Genomic DNA, 18,512 nt, shown 5'->3' with positions numbered 1-18,512 from the left:
AAGGGTTTGTATACCAAAGAAAGATATCAATCTATGTAATAAAATATTATGTCTATGGAGTCATAGGTTTTTATGTCTATGTAGTTGTGTTTATATTTCCCATACCATGTCCATACCATTGGGTATGCAAATACTGAGTCCTCTCTCTTGTACTGTTTGGATCTAATAGCAACATATTAAGGATACCATGCTCCTTTTGTTCTCTTGGTCTTGACTTGTCTCACTCAACATGATTCGCTCTAGATTCATCCACTTCCTTGAAAATGCCATTATTTTATCTTGTCTGTTAGCTATGTAGAATTCCATTGTGTGTGTGTGTGTGTGTGTGTGTGTGTGTGTGTGTGTGTGTATATATATATATATATCTCACATTTTCTGTATCCATTCATCTGCAGAAGGGCATCTGGATTGTTTCCATTGCCTGGCTATTGTGAATAGTGCCGAGATAAACATAGCTGAGCAGATGTCCTTATCATATCTTGGGTTATGATTTTCAGGGTAGATGCCCAGAAGTAGTATGGTGGGATTGTAGGGAAGGTCAATTTTCAGTTCTTTAAGAAACCTCCATACTGCTTTCCAATTTGGCTGAAGTAGTTTACAATCCCACCAGCAGTGCAGTAAGGTTCGTTTTTCTCCACAACCCCATCAGCATCTGTCATTGTCTGAGTTCAAAATCTTGGCCATTTTTGTTGAGGTAAGGTGGTACCTTAGGGTTGTTTTTATCTGCATTTCCTTTATGACCATGCGTGGTGAACATTTTCTCATATGCTTTTCTGCCATTTTAATACAAATTCAATGCAATCCCCATCAAAATCCCAAAAACATTCTTTACTGAAATAGAAGATACAATCCAAAGGTTCATATGGAACAAGAAAAGACCTAGAATAGCCAAAACACTTCTAGGCAAAAAGTGCAATGCAGGTGGTATTACAATACCAGACTTCAAACTCTACTATAGAGCCATAATATCAAAAACAGCATGGTATTGGCACAAAAATAGACCAGAAAAATCAATGGAACAGAATAGCAGATCCAGAATTAGAACCACATACCTATAGTCAACTTGTATTTGACAAAGGAGCCAAAGATATACAGTGGAACAAACACAGTCTATTCAATTATTGGTGCTGGCAAAACTGGGCAGCCACATGCAGAAAACTAAAAATTGACCCTAGCCTTTCGCCATGCACAAGCATTAACGCAAAGTGGATCAAAGACCTCAATGTCAGACCAGAATCCATGAAACTGCTACATGATAGAGTAGGAGAGACACTGGAATTCATAGGCACAGGCAAAAGATTCCTGAACATAATCCCAGGGTCACAACAGATTGAAGAGAGACTCGATAAATGGGACTACCTAAAAATAAAAAGTTTCTGCACAGATAAAAGCATAGCCACAAAAGAAGAAAGACATCCAACCTATTAGGAAAAGATATTTACCAATAATACATCTGACAAATGCTTAATATCCAGTATCTACAGGTAACTCAAGAAACTAATCCCCCCAAACCCAACAAATCATTCACTAAATGGGCAAGGGAACTAAATAGATGCCTTAATATTTTTATTTATCTATAATTTCTCATTGCTTAGTGTTGATAGCTCAGTGAACAGTGCCTGCGTTCTTTTAGGTTTTGTGCTTTCAATATATATTTGCATCACCTTTCATATTGTATTTCTTTTCTTTTCATATTGTATTTCATTGTATGATTTTGTCACAATGTGTTTATGCATTTCAAGCATTTAATGAACATTTTCAACTATTTCACTAAAAGCAATAAAAACAAAGAATTTTACCTCACTTCCCACGTAAGGATATGGCCTTATAGCATAAGTGGCTAAGCAAAATGAACACCAGGATATGGAAAAAAAAGAGGTTTATCTTTGTGATTGTTGTTCTTAAAGTACTATATGAAGTTATTTCTTTTCTCTCTTTTTTTCCACTTATGGGTTATCTCATGTTGTTACTGTATCTGACTTTGTTATCTCATACGTTATATATACGTTTACTTGTTTATTTGAAATAAGGAAGGGAATGGGGAAAACAAGATGATTGGGAGGGGTAGGGAAAATGAAAATGGGAGAAAAATATGAGAAGGGGTATCAGTGGTCAAGAAGTGATGTACCCACCATTTGACAAGCGTAACTGTAGCCCCTCACCTGTTACCCTGACAATAAAACATAATACTAATTAAAAAAGAAAAGAATTTTAGTTGATTGTAAAACAAGGAACTTCTGGGCAGCTTAAAAATACAACTCCAAATTTATAAATTCCTCAAAATGTTCCAAATGATAGCAAATATTTATATAAAAATATAATTTGAAGTCATAAAGATTAAACTAATTTTTCTCACATATATTATTTCTTTTTTTTGCCAGTCCTGGGCTTTGGCTCAGGGCCTGAGCACTGTCCTTGGACTTTCTCAAGGCTAGAGCTCTACCACTTGAACCTCAGCACCACTTCCGGCTTTTTTCTATGTATGTGGTACCAAGGAATCGAACCCGGGTCTTTGTGCACACTAGGCAAGCACTTTAACCACTAAGCCAAACTCCCAGCCCCATTATTTCTTTAATTGATTTATTTATTTGAAATTTATCTGTTCTGGTACAGGTATTTGAGTTGTGTCATAGTATTACTATAGATTTGCCATTTTAATTCTTGTTTTATATTCTTTTTTATATTAATGTTTTCATTTATCTATTCTAAAGCTGATAGATATTTTCTATTTTGACTGTAGAAAAATATGAGTGTTCATACATGTAACTTGATATATGTCTGTTTATTTTCTTATAATCTATGTACACATAATTGTTTATAAATACCTATATTATTAGAGATTTGGTTACTGTCATGCATATGTTTCATATATTTTATAAATCTGTATTTTCAATTTTATTTTGTATGTATAGATAGATGATTCTTTGACTTATACCTATGACCCAAAAAAGCACCCAAATAGAAAATATTTAAAAATGAATTTAATATCTTACACAGTACAAAATACAAATCTCAGAATTTCAATGCACTGGAAGTTATATGTTTTTTCCCTATAATTTAACACCAATTATATGGTAGGACTATTTGCTTCTATTCAACCGTGCAGTAGATTGTGTTCTTGGATATACTTTGTGCAAATTAGGATCAAAATTTAAAACTAAGTTCGATTTTTACACCATGTACATCTTACTACACTGTGAGTTTTTTTCCATAGATTCTTTTAGCAATTTCAAATTTTCCACTGCTCCATTAAGATATTGGATCCATTTTCAATTTTTTACTTGACATGGAATTTCTAATTTCAGTTTTCTTTACATAGATATCCAGTTTTGCTTGTACCATTTGCTGAAGTGATTACCCAATCTGTGTATGATATATTAACAATAATAAGTATAATTCATGTTATATTAATTAGAATGATTGAATTAAATAGATGTATTAATATCACTGGTATATACAGAAAATAAAGTATATAGCATTATACTAAGTACTTACATTTAAAATATGTTACTAGAATTCCAGTATGCATATATACTACATTTTCTTGATCAATTCATCCACATTCAGATGGGTTTATTCTATAACATGGCTATGGTAAACAATGCTGCAATAAAAACATGGGTGGTCTAGTAGCTTTAGTGTGGCTTTGTTTGTGTTCTGTTGGATAAAGTGTGAACAAATGAGACAGTGATATTTGCTAGAAACTATGTTGAAAATGAACTATATGTCCTGTTGGGGGAGGGGACAATGGGAAGGAGAAAAAGAAATATATACATTACCTGAGTATATAATTGTAACCCCCCTATATTTCTCCTTTACAAGAACAATAACAAATATTTTAGGGGTGGGAGTTTGACCTAGTGGTAGAATGCTCACCTGGCAGCACAAAGGCTTGGTTTCAATTCCTTGGAACCACATACATAGAAAAAACCAGAAGTGGTGCTGTGGCTGAAGTGGTAGAGCTCTAGTCCTAAGAAAGCCTAAGGATAGTACTCAGTCGTTGAGTTCAAGCCCCAGGATTGGCAAAAACCTATTTTTAAAATGTTAGTAGAAAATTTTAAAGTTTTATATGTTGCTCAGAGTATGTTTCTACTAGTACTATTATAAAATGCTCTAGTCAACATACAAGTGGTCCATAAAGAAACAGCAGTAGAAAGTTGGTACTGGTGGCTCATGTTTATTGGTGAGTGGCTCTGTCTAGGAACTTAAGAGGAAATAAATCTTCTAAGACCATATGTTAAGCCAGTTTAGTATGATGGTGTGTGTTTCTCCCCCCAAGCTTCATAAGATGTTGATAAAAAGAGGTCCATAAATTCAGGTTAGCTCCAGCAGAAAAGTCCTTTAACACACCCTACCAATGCATGAAAACCTGGATATGGTACAGTGTGCCTGAGATTTGAGTGACAATGACAGTAAGATATCTAAAGTAGTCATCCCGTGGTTCAGGTACATTGTTACACAGGAAGACAGACAGGTCAGGGAGTGAAAAGCATACTGTAGTTGTGGCTCAGCTGTATTGTATTAAACTAGTCAGTTCAAGGCACTGACTTCAAATTCTGAGTGTTTCTGAATAAAAAAAGAGAAAAGAAAGAATGAAATAAAATAGGATATATTGAACTATTGTTTTCCCATAGAAGAGAACATGTCAAGAACTCTTGATATAGCCTTCAGGACTTCTTTATTCCTCAGGCTGTAGATAATGGGGTTGAGCATAGGGGTGAGAATGGTATAGAAAACAGCCAGAATCTTATCCCCTGTAGCAGAGCGGAGATTTGCGGGCTGAAAATAAGTGTAGAAAAAAGGTGCATAGTAAAGGGTCACCACGGTTAAATGTGTTGAACATGTGGTATAGGCCTTTTTCCTTCCCTCTTTGGAGCGCATATGAAAGACTGTATAAAGGACACGTCCATAGGAAGCAGAGATACCAAGGAAAGGAAAGAGAAGAAATAAGCAAGTACTCACAAAAATCATGTACTCATACACCCAAGTATCCATACAGGCCAGAGGTACCATCGCTGGAATGTCACACAGGAAATGGTTGATGGCCCTAGATCTGCAGTAAGGAATATGAAGGGCATAAACTGTGTGTGCCAAAGAGTGGATTGAGCCCAGTATCCAAGACCCTGTGATCATCTTCACACACATCCTTTTACTCATGCGGATTGGGTAGTGGAGGGGGTGGCAGATGGCCACAAAACGGTCATAGGCCATGGAGGATAGCAGTAAACCTTCAGCACTTGCCATAGTCACAAACAGGAAACTTTGCACCCCACATCCAAGGAAGGAGATGCTCTTTTGTCCAGACAGGAAGTTGAATGCCATTTTGGGGACAATGGTTATGATAGATATTAAGTCCATGAGAGAAAGCTGGCTGAGGAGAAAGTACATGGGGGTGTGGAGTCGGGGATCCATACATATGAGGTAGATCATTCCAGAGTTACCAAACAAAGTAATAGAGAAGAGAAGGATGATGAAGAGCAAGAGCAGGAGTCCCGCTTGGTTTGGAGGTAACAACCCCAACAGAATGAAGTCACTTGTAGTTTGATTCCATTTCTCCATTGAAATTATTTCTTTATATTCCCTGAAAGAAATATGAACACAGTCACCACAAATAAACAAAGGAATCGAAAGAAGACATCTTTTTTAAAAAAAATGCAGTAGAAAGAAATTTATCTCTATCCATGCTGTAGTTTGAATTGATTTCACATTAGAAGCAAATTTTCCTTTTCTACCTTCTGGTACTAGTGATCTAAGTCACACGCTGCAGGCATAAATATGTTCGAAAGAATTCCATCTATCCTCCTGGCCAAACTCCTTACCCAAAATTAAATGACAAATTTTGTTTCCTAATAACACCAAAGGCTCTCCATTTCAAGTTGTCACAAATAACAAAGCATACATGGCAACAGGTGCTCACAAGTAATACTTGGAAATATTTGGGGTAACATGCTTAAATTCTCAGTGTCCTCTTAACTTACTCTTTGCCAACCTTTATTTTCTGGTCCACTTTCCTCACTGTTACCACTCCAGAAGATAAGCTAGGTTCTCCAACTCCATTATTTTAAAGCAATTTTGATCAATACTTGATAGTCTACCTATAATACATTATCACTCCTTGAAATGTGCGATATACTGTGTAGTAGAAATACTGTGTATCCTATAACAACCTCTTTATTTTTTTTAATTCCAATATACTCTTTTGCCTAGTGTTGTTTACACTTAGTGAATGTGATAGAGCCAGAGTTGGTTGGAAACCATATCAAATACATTTCTCTTTTCTTCATGTAAGGAAATTCATCATGCTCATTGTCACAGATAAACTTTTAACTTCCATTTTTCATATATCTTTCTTTTTTTCTTTTCTTTTTTATTGTAATTAATAAAAGGGTTACATGATATTTGCCAGATAGAAGGTGCATTAATTCACATATATTGATACCCTTTCATATGTCTTGGTCCCCATTACCCTCCCCTCCAACCCCCCCATCTTGGTTTTCCTCCCTTCCCTATCCAATTTCAAATAACCAAATACAAATAAATCCAATATATCAGATAACAAAGTGAGATACTGTAACAATATGAGATAACCAAGGGACAGCAAAAGAGATGAGCGATAACATAGTACACTAGTGTTACAATTGAAAGTTAGAGTATGTAGTGAATACAACACACACAGAAATCGTCTGGAAGTTCATATAAAAATTGTGAGTATAATTCAGTCATGAGAGTTTATCAAATGTGAGTTTATTATCATTGATATTGTGAAGGGCATAAATTGGAACAAGTGAGGGACAGAATAACGTAGACCGTGGAGCAAAGTTGGGGTCAGAGGCATCCTTCACTTCATACAACTTATTAGAAATAAATGAACTTGTGGCTCGACATATATAAGCATAACTATTATATATGCATAAACATTAAATAATTCATCTATAGCTAGGTTAAATCATTCCTTTAAATGTATTTCTTTCCTATTGAAAATCATGCTGTGGAGTGGCATGCATTGATTTCTGAAATGTATAAGATTTCACAGTCTGTAGTCAAATTAAAGTATATGAAACAAATACTGGAATGCTATACAATATTCATAATGAATACAAAATGAATGACTGCATTTCATGGGATACTAAATTGAGATTAGATAATAAAATGGCAGTGGAATTATAACAACCCTCTTTTTACTCTTTTGAGGTTGAATTACAGAAGGTAAGAAATATTTTACTCACAATGAGGAGAAAGTTTATAAGGACAACAACGAAAGCAACCATGACAAGAGTGTATGAGGGACAGGGTATAGAGACATTTGAGTAGAAAGAAAGGTGGACTTGAATTTGGTGTTTTGTGAGATGAAATAGCAGAAAGAGAATTGATTTGATTTGATTTGCACAGCACAAGCTGTCCACAAGTTAAGAGGGAATACATCCAGATAAGGCTATACTTGGATTTTACATCTACCATACATCCTTGACAGCTACCTTGGTTGAGGCATACCAGGACAGTTGGTTACCTATGTGGAACAGGGGACTTACTGTGACTCACTTAATTTTCTTTTTTTAAATTGTATTTTATTGTTAGGAGGGTTATAGTTACATTGGTCAGGTAATGGCTATACTACTCCTCAAACCTTGATACCCCTTCTCATGTTTTTGTCCCCCTTTCCGTCCCAACCCCTTCTCAATCACCTTGTTTCCTTCCTTTCCCTATTTCAAATAAACATATATATAATATACTAGGTAACAAATGGGTTGTCTTCTGCAAAATTGGTCCTCCTCTACCTCTAGTGGAAATGAGATGAATAGAATTAAGTGAGGTTTTTTGTCCATATGGTTATATAGAGGAGAATATTTCAAAACTCAAAAAAAGTGTCCTCTCTGTCTTTACATCAGGAAGAAGATGCCAGTAGTCCTGAAAGGTGGTATGCTTCCAATACAGAATCTTTACACATAAAGGGTCTCTGTGATTAAGTAGTCCATTGTTGGATCTGGTTGAAGGGAGAGCAAGTCTGCCTTTAGATGATCTTCTACTTGGACTGGTATCTAGAGAACTATAAAGATGCTTGAATAGTAGCTACTGATATCTATTTTTCTTTCCTAAGTAGAGCCTTCTCTAGTTAAGAGCTAATAGAGGAAATTAGAAAACTTTAGATTTCTGTACATCCAGGGAATGAAAAGTAACAAATTTGAAACACTACCGTTAGAACTGAGAATCTACATCCACGCATGAGTAGCAGCTTTGTTTATCAGTGATGTGTCTGAGCTAATACACCAGGTTAAGCTTACTAAGATTTGTTTTTTTTCTGAAGAATTTCTCATGAGAAATACCAGTAAAATTTAGTGAAAATTTTTACCAAAAAGCTTAATTGTCAAGATCTTGTGTAGATACTGAAAGATTTTTACAAAATTACAAAATAATGAAAAATTTAAATTGAGCATTATAAATGATTTTTATAAAGCCTCTAAACACATTATCTGAAACACATGTTATAAAAATCGGTACAAAGTCAAAGAACAGCTGGAAATACACAACTGAGCCATCACACTGTGATTATCATTTAGCAGAGTTTCAAGAAGTTTTCATTGGCATTGCCATTCTTTATCTTAATTATGGACAAGTATTAGATGCATAGATACATGGTATCTCAGTGAATTTTGTAGCCTTCAACTACAGCATATTTTGTCATCCTAGTGCATTCTTACTCACCTATTTAAACTTATTATTCTAGTTTGTTCTGGAATTTCATTTCCTTTATTCATGGGATAGGAAAACTCAAAGCAGGAAAACCCTACTCTCTCCAAATAGATGGACCAGATTAGCTCAGTAATTTCATATAGACTTACCTGGTTCAAAGTTAGCCAGTTTGTATTTTGAGGTAGTTGCTTTATAATGATTTCATTCCCAGATAATGGTCCATAGGATTCTTTTCAAGGTTCTATCATCTGCTAGGGGAAAAAAAAGATGATGTCATTTATAAACAAACACTGCAACAAAACTGAACTCTAACATTAGAAACCCTGCTTATCTAACAAAATTCCTGGAGACACAAAAGAATACTTTGTGATACAAAGTTCTCATTGCTTCTACTTCTAATCATGTCTTTGTGTTGAAATTAGGATTTTAAAAAAAGCTTAATCTACCTTCTTGAAATACTTGTAAATTAATGGAGTATATAAAATATTTTACCATTCCTGTGTAAACACACAGAAATGCCTTCAGGTTTTACTGATGAGGTATACAAGAAAATTTCCTCTCTTTTATAAGCAGATATTTATAAAGCTTATAGCATTTTCAACGTACCATAATTGATCTCTCATGTCCAAGTCAGTAGAGATTAAGTGTTCTTATCAATTCAGTTCTGATTTTGAACAAAACAGCCAAGCCAATCATCTTTGAAGCACTTACCTAATACCATTGGGTAGATGAAACAGATGTGTACTCCATTTTTGTAAATAATTATAAAAATGTTGTATGGTATGTTATACCATGGTTTTTGTAATCCTCACCTTTTTTAGGGTGGGTGGGGGCCATGAGGCTTGAACTCTGGGTCTAGGCATTGTCCCTGAGCTCTTCAGCTGAAGGCTACCACCCTACCCTTGAGCCAATGGTTTTCTAGTGATTAATTGGAGATAATTATCTCAAGGTCTTTAGTGCCTGGGCTGGCTTTGAACCATGATCCTCAGATCTCAGGCTCCTGAGTAGCTAGAATTACAGGTGTGAGCCACCTTCCCTGGCCTCATATTTTTTTTAAAGTTGTAGACCTATGGGATGCAAGAAAAAAATTTAAGTGTTTGAAAGACAAGCAGAAATAATATCTTAAATTTTATCCTATTGTGTATTGAGTTTTCAGAGGTAATTATTTACAAAATTAAAATTATTGGCAAAATTAAACTAAATAATTACAAAATACGTACCTGAGTTTGAAGAAGAGGAGCAAGAAATGGATTTCTACAGAGTAATTCAGTAGCCAATCTATTTTTATGTATCATGGCAAAAAAGGATTCAAGTTCAGAGGGAAGTATGTAGCCTGCCAAATCCACCACTTGGAAACCATAGTATGGCCAAATTTTATTTATCATGTACGTCAAAATTTTACATTAAAAATTTACATTTATAACAATTTGTTGTACATTCTAGGAACTAAGTGGGAATATATTTGCCCAATTACCACATGGAGTGTCTACATTGAAAGGAATGAGCACATATTAGGATCTCTAATCCTATTCAGGATTTGCGAATCAGGAAAGTTTAACATTATTCTGTATACTGATTCATAAACCGATACATTATATGCTACAAATAGATGGAAGAATATTATTTCCTGAGATTCTTCAGTCATTATTAATGACTGATGTGATGGGATTTTCATGAATGCAAACTTGACCAAAGAGTGCCATTGCTCTAAAATTGGGGGTGGGAAAATTTAAAAATACAAATAAATTAATTAAAAATTATGTTTTAAATACATAGGAATTTATTAGTTCCTCTTATGGGTAACTTCTCTCACTCATTATTTGACAGAATGTTATTCATGATATTAACAAGAAAAATTTCAGTGGGCAGATTTGAAATATAGGGTAACTCACCACAACCAGTATTGTAGCATTTAGAAATCTGAGATGGAGAAAGAAAGGAGTAACTCAAGTAAGATATAATTACATTCAAATCCTTTATTTTGGAGAATAGTGACTGGATTGGTAATAAAGACCTGCAAATGCAAGATTAGGAACTGATTCTTTGCAATACGCAAACAAGGTGACTCAATTTGTAACATTTATTTCTATTATCCTTAAATCATTGTACAAAGAGATGTCATTTCAACATGTCCTTCTCCATAAAACATCCAGTTCCACTCTCACGTATACATTGACTGTCATGATGTCATCTGACCACCCTTGCTCTCTTCATTCATCTATCCTCCAAATGGCACATTTGTGAAAATGCTGAAATTCATTTGATCTGTTCACAACTGTGTAGGACAATTTGGTGATGATCCTCAATAATGTGGTGCAGATATTTTCTTTTCCCAGCATATGCCATTTTTCTCCCTGGTCATCAAGATGGAGAAATTCTGAGCCCTTTAAGCTGTGGTCATAATGGTTTGGACTGTGCCACTGCGAGTTCATAAATGTGAACTTGATGTCAACAAGAGTGTATGGCTTTTACTATTTACCATAGTGAAGATATGGAACCAACCCAGATGCCCCTCATTAGATGATTAGATCAAGAAGTTGTGATTTTTATACACAATGGAATTCTATGGTGCCATCCATTTGTAAGGAAATAGAAAGACTTGGAAAAAATCATATTAAGTGAAGTAAGCCAGACCAAAGGAACATAGGCTGCATAGTTTCTCTCATTTGTAATAATTAGTACACACCAAGGGCTCTCCTAGCAGAGGATTACAACAGCTCAAAACCTTGATACATAATGCCATATAGGATGAGGCTAAATGAAAGGATCTACAGGATATGGACACAGAGCTTTATCTTGTGTGAGTGTTGTTCTTAATGCAGTATGTTATTTATATTCTTTTTTGTTGCCCTTTGGTTAATCTCATATTGTTACTGTACCTGATGTTGTTACCTGGCATACTGTATATACATTTATTTGCTTATTTGTTTATTTGAAATAGGAAAGGGAAGGGTTGGAAACAAGATGATTGGGAGGGGGTGGAGAAAGGGAAATGGGGGCAAAACATGAGAAGGGGTATCAATGTATGGGAAGTAATGCACCTTCTATCTGACAAATGTAACTGTAACCCCTCTAAATGTTACAATAAAAAATTAAAAAAGAGTACATTTTTATCATTATTGTTATCAATGTTATTACCATGACTACCACATAGTACTTATAATTGAAGCATAAAAATATGACCCATTTATGTAAAATGTAATAATGAAATAGTTGGATCCTATTAGCCAATATTTACCTTGCCATAGATAGCTTGAAGGATTACTTCCTATTTGTGTTTTTGTGCTCCACATCTAAATTTATTATGTCCTCCATGTGTATCTACTACTTTTGTTTGTTGCATTAGAAAACATTAAATTTTCTATAAAGTGAATATAAACATAAAATTATTGTATTTAAGTCTCTTCTTATTTCACTTAGCACAATGAGCTTAAATTCCATCATTTTTGATGCAAATGATAGAATTCAAATTTTTATAGCAGAGTATTATATTAGTGTGAATATTTCTCATTTCTCATTTATTGATTTTCAGTCTTAGCTATTGTGAGTTCATAAATATAAATGGAGGTGCATGGATCAGTTTCATATAAAATTTTCACTCCAAATATCTTCCCAGTAGGAAATTAGGAAATTATCTGAGCCATTAAAATAGGTCTCTTTTTATTTTTGTGAGGAACAGCAGTACTGTATTGCCATAATTCCTGCATAAACTTGCATGCCAATAGTAGTATATAAGAAGAAGTTGCTCTATTGTAAACTTCTGCTAGGAGAGCCCAAGGTTTCTACTGATTATGACAAATGAGGGAAACCATTGAGCCTATGTTATTTTGAGTCTGGCTTACTTCACTTAATATGATTTTTTTAAGTCTTTCCATTTCCTTACAAATGGTGAGATGTAATTCTTTTTGATAGCAGCATAGAATAACATTGTGTGTACATACCACATCTTGTTGATCCAATCATCAACTGAAGGGCATTTGGGTTGGTTCCATATCTTCACTATGGTAAATAATGCTGCAATGAACATCATTGTGCTGGTGGATTTAGTATGTTCTTGTTTCTGGATGATTGGAGTGGAATTGCTGGGTCATGGGAGAGCTCTGTGTTTAGTCTTTTGAGGAACTACCATATTGCTTTCCATAGTGGTTGTAGGAGTTTACGCTCCCACCAACAGTGTAGTAGGGATCTCTCCTGGCCACATCTCCACCAGCCTCTGTTGTTATTAGATTTCTTCATCATGGCCATTCAAACTGGAGTGAGGTGGAATCTCAGAGTGTTTTAATTTGCATTTATTTTACAGCCAGAGGTGTTAGTCATTTCCTCATGTGTCCATCGCCATTCTTATTTCTTCTTCAGAGAAGACTCTCTTTAAGTCTTTGGCCCATCTTTTCATGGGATGGTTGTTTCTTTGGAGATGAGTTTTGGGGTGATTCAATTTTTTTTAGATGTTGGTATATTATAAATATGAGGCCTCTGTCTGTTCTATGGTTCATGAAGATCTCCCATTCTGTAGGTTTTCTATTTAGTTTGCTAGCTATGTCCTTTGCCATATAGAAGCTCTGCAGTTTAATGCAGTCCCACTTATCTAGACTTTCTTTCATTTGTTGTGTTTCTGGGTCCTTATTAAGAAAGTTTCGACCTTTGCCAAGGAGACCTAGTATATTGCCTATTCCCTCTTGCAACGTTTTCAGTGTATGTGCTTTTTGTTCGAGGTTTTTGAACCATTTGGAGTTAATCCTGGTGCAGGGTGACAAAGAAGGATCCAACTTTAGTTTTCTGCAGGTGCTTAACCAGTTCTGCCAGCACCACTTGTTGAAGAGGCTGTCTTTCTTCCATTCTATTTTTTTTGGAATCCCTCAGTGTGCTTCTATTCTCAACTAAACTTTCTTTTTATAGTAGGTCACCAGGCTCTGACTATAGGCCTGGTATCTTCAGCTCAAGGCTACCACCCTACCCCTTAACCCCCAGTCCCACTTCCCATTTTCTAGTGATTAACTGGACATAAGAGTCTCATGTTCTGTAGTGCCTGGGCTGGCTTTGAACCATGATCCACAAATCTCAGCCTCCTGAGTAGCTAGGATTATAGGTGTGAGCCACCGCACTTGGCTCAAACAAACCAGTTTTTTATTTTATTTCCTTGATTGTAATTGCCATCCATCTTTGTTGAACTTGTTGATGTGGTATATATATGATATATGTATGTGTATGGTATATAATTATCATAAAATGAAATATTGACTTTATTTATATAATAAAAGTATATACAAAGCATAGAAACAAAAATATGCACATATAATATAGCAAATATATGGAACCAAACCAGATGTCTCTCAGTTGATGAGTGGATCAACAAGATGTGGTATTTGTACACAATGGAATTCTATGCTGCTGTCAGAAAGAATGACATTGCCCCATTTGTTAGGAAATGGAAAGATTTAGAAAAAATCATATTTGTGAAGTAAGCCAGACTCAAAGGAATTTAGGCTCAATGGTTTCCCTCACTTGTCATCATCGGTAGAAACCTTGGGCTCTACTAGCAGAGATTTGCAATAGAGCAAAACCTTCATACAAAAGGCCATATAGTAGGATGCTAAATGAAAGGATCTCTAGGATACAGAAACATAAGCCATATAATGAATGATTGTTGTTCTTCAGGTACTATGTTATCTCTTATCTCTTTTGCTGTCCCTTGGTTATCTCATATTGTTACAGTATCTCACTGTGTTACCTGATATATCGGACATATTTGTATTTGGTTATTTGAAATTGGATAGGGAAGGGGGGAAAACAAGATGAGGGGTTGCGGTGGGGGGGAGGGATATGGGGACCAAGACATGTGAAAGGGTATCAATGTATGGGAAATAATGTACCATCTATGGCAAATATCATGTAACCCTTCTATTAATTACAATAAAAGTATATGGGAAAAATCTCTCATAGAAATATAATATATAATGCATTAATATATTATATAATATATAAAGTATAAAATAATGTATAGATATGATGTATAAAAGTGTATCTAAAGTATATATATATATGTGTGTATAGAGTATATATACATATAGTTCATAGTTTTCCATGTCTAATTATCTCACAGATTTGAAGTACTTTCACTTCCACTTGCAATTTCTCTGAAAATATACAATCACAGTTTTTGATTTGTTGAATACCAGTATAGGAGGTAAGTAAGCATTTCATGTATTATTGAGAAAAACAATTTTGGTATTAGCATAAATACTGTCATATTACCAGTAATATGTGTACATAAAAATCTATTTTATTAGAGGATTTATCATAACAGGTTCTTATATATCATTAATGTTTTATTTCATTTTATGTTGGATATGATTAGAAATAACTACATTAATATAAATGTACAAGTTAATACACAAAAGTATTAATTCATACAGTATTTAATGTTACTTTAAATTTTATTACTTGAACATTTTAAGTGACATATGTGAGTGGCTCAAGGCACACAAAAATGACCAATAAAGTAACAGTAGTAAGTCCTGTGTACTTGTGGCTCACCATGTGGTACCAGGTGTGGCTAAGCCAAGTTAATCTTGATCTAGAGGACATGAGGATTGCAACTCAAAGCCAGTGCAGGTAGAAAAGCTCACAAGATGCAGTCTCAGCAGAAAGTTGGCACCATGACTTATATGTGCCCTCTGATCTGCAGGAGAGGTTGATATCAGGGGATCACAGATTTAGGTAAGCCTAGTACACACGACATTACTAAGAATGTAAAGTTGGAATCATGGTTCTGGCACATGTTCGAGTATGTGCCAGACACCATTCTATAATCTAACAGAGACGAGCAAGACTATATAGCTAAACTGCAGCATACAAGTCAGAAAGCATGAGGGCCTGCAAAACAAAACAAAACAAAACAAAAAACTACAAATAACACCAGAAGGAGGAGGAGCAGGAGGAGTAAGAGGAGGAGGAGGAGAAGGAGGAGAGGGGGGGGGAAGGAAGGGGGGAGAGAGAATATGAGGGACTGAGTTATCATTTTTTTTTCCTGGAAGAAAACATTGCAAGGAATCTAGACATTGCTCCCAGAACTTCCTTATTCCTCAGGCTATAGATAAACTGATTGAGCATGGGAGTGAGGATAGTGTAGAGCCAGAATCTTATCTCCTGTAGGGGAATGGAGACTAGAAGGCTGAAAATAATTGTAGACAAAAGGTGCATAGTAAAATGTCACCACAGTTGAATGTGTGGAACAGGTAGTGTAGGTTTTTTCTTACCCATTTTGAGTGCATCTGGGAGACAGTACAAAGGACCTAGCCATAGGAAGCAATTATACCAAGGAAGGGAAAGAGAACCAAGCAGGTATTCATAAAAAATTATGTACTCATAGACTATAGTGTCCAAACAGGCCAGAGGTAACATGGATGAGATATCATAAAGGGAGAAATTAATAGCCCTTGACTTGCAGTAAAGAATATAAAGGGCATAGATTGTTTGTGCCAAGGAGTGGACAGAGCCCACCATCCAAGATCCTATGATCATTTTCACACACATCCTTTTATTCATGAGGAAGGGTTAGTGGAGGGGGTGGCAGATGGTCACAAAATTATCATAGGACATAGAGGCCAGGAGCAAGACTTCAGAAACTGCCAAGGTCACAAAGAAGAAGATTTGTACCCCACATTCCACAAAAGAGATGCTCTTCTGGCCAGAGAGGAAGTTGAAAGCAATCTTGGGGATAGTGGTGATGTACATCACATCCATGAGGGAAAACTGGCTGAGGAGAAAGTACATGAGGGTGTGGAGCTGCTTATGTACACATATGAGACAGATCATTGTGGAGTTGCCAAACATAGCAAAGAAGAACACAAAGACGAAAAGGATCACCAGAAGGAGGCCCATTTGATTTGAAGGCAACAACCTCAACAGGATGAACTCACTGGAAGTTTGATTCCATTTCTCCATGAAAATATATTCTGTGGTCCTCTTGGAATGAAAACAGGAAAGGAAATACAACATGAATGGAAATGAAGGAAAAAATAGAAACTGGCTTTGTCAAATCTTCATCAAAATTGTTTTTGCTCCTAAACTGTTGGTTAAATTGGTTTAATATCTGAACTGAATTTTGTTTTCAATTGTCAGTCTCCTACCATCTTAGCATGTCAGAGAAATGGGTACAGTCCAGGAGTATAACATCATTGGTAGCAAAGCATCATGTGTTAGCTAAAGCTCACCATTTAAAGTATTCCTGATCAAACCTATCAATTAGGATTTATAACACATCTTACAAACTAAGGACAGACAATATCCCCACACTTTCCTTGCCCACTTCTGCTTCTTTGTTTTCTGTCCTCACTCCCTACCAGGACTACTCCAGAGACACAAGGTTTAACTTTATTTTTATGAAGTTTAAAGTTTAATGGATACTTTTACTTTTAACTTGTACAGTTTTTTTTTCCCTCCCCTTGGAGGGTGATCTGTCAGTTTTAGGACATGAACTCTGGGCCTGGGCATTGTCCCTGAGCTCTACAGCCTTGAGCCACAGTGCCACTTCCAGCTTTTGGGTGATTAATTGGAGATAAGAGTCTTGTGGACTTTTTAGTGCTCAGGCTGGTTTGAACAGCAATCCTCAGATGTCAGTCTCCAGAGTAGCTAGGATTACAAGCGTAAGCCACCGTACACTTGTAGTTTTTGAAGTAATTTTGATCAATTTATTAATGTCCACCAATCATTTTATTGTTTTGTTTCTAAAGAATTATTTGTATAGCCTGAAAGGGTTTGCATAATTATAATATGTACTTGAATATTCTATTTTTACTAATATTCCCATTTCAACAAACTAAAAGCAAATGGATATATAATTCATTTTCTTATTTTCGTTTCTTTATGTAAAAAGTTCTTCCTATAAATATCTCATAGTCCATAATTTATTTACGTCAATATTACATATATATATATATATATATATATATATATATAGAGAGAGAGAGAGAGAGAGAGAGAGAGAGAGAGAGAGAGAGAGTCCAACTGGCTCAGTAATTAAGTTCAATATGTGTTTGATTGTAGCAAACATTTATAAACCTAAGTTCATATACATATACATATTATCACTATAAAATACAGGGGTTTTGGTGTTCTATACCTTAAGTGAACACTTCTTCATATTACTTCGTCTATTATAATCCTGCAAAAGCAAACCTTAGCACACTTAGCCTTCCTGAAGCAAGCAGTTTCATTGATGGGAAGAATCAATTTCTTTAGTATATTCAATACAATTTTCAGATGATGAGGCTCCATTTGTGAAATCCCACGTTTTGTAATGAAGTGACAATGCTTCATTGTGTTCAGACCTCACGCCATTCAACATGTACCTATTATCCTTCTTTAGAGGACTGTGCTTATTTTCACACCCCAGAACTATTTTGCCGTTTGCTTGGGTTTGTATTTCCAATTCCTCAGCCTGATTGATGAAGTAGTTGAAAAGATGTTCAATTAGAAAGAACACATATGCAAATATTCTTGAGTTAATCTCACATTCAATCCTTTTTTGCATTATATCACCTAACTAAAATGTGTTAAATAAATAGTCATTGTTTATTATAAAGCAATGAACAGGAAAAAATATGGGTTATTTTTTTCCTACTTTTGTGTGGTCAGATTTTGGCTTGGAGTTGTTATCTCTGCCTTGACCCAGCTATATAGCCAGTCCATGTCTATGTTGTTTTGTTCTGCCAAATTACTTTTTTCATTAATTAAAAAAAAATCTGTATTATGATCTACTCCATTTATGAGATGTTTGTACATGTTCTTCCACTGAAAGAAGAACTGAGAATGAAGGCTGCCTA

General features: G+C 35.2%; 1 protein-coding gene and 1 pseudogene across 1 annotated transcript; both read right to left on the bottom strand.

The window, feature by feature from the left end:
* Positions 1–4,617: 4,617 nt before the first annotated feature.
* On the bottom strand, positions 4,618–5,559 carry LOC150057526 (olfactory receptor 2L13-like). The gene has a single exon (XM_090340099.1). It carries the CDS (start codon positions 5,557–5,559, stop codon positions 4,618–4,620), a length of 942 nt encoding a protein of 313 aa, XP_090196225.1.
* A 10,143-nt stretch (positions 5,560–15,702) lies between these two features.
* LOC150057525 (olfactory receptor 2L13-like) lies at positions 15,703–16,632 on the bottom strand (annotated as a pseudogene).
* Between the last annotated feature and the right edge of the window lie 1,880 nt (positions 16,633–18,512).

This window comes from Megascapheus bottae, chromosome 10 (assembly GCF_031878675.1).
Source record: "Megascapheus bottae isolate mThoBot1 chromosome 10, mThoBot2.hap1, whole genome shotgun sequence".
Classification (NCBI taxonomy): domain Eukaryota; kingdom Metazoa; phylum Chordata; class Mammalia; order Rodentia; family Geomyidae; genus Megascapheus; species Megascapheus bottae.
Note: the sequence above shows the minus strand (reverse complement) of the source record. Positions and strands in the feature narration are given on the sequence as shown.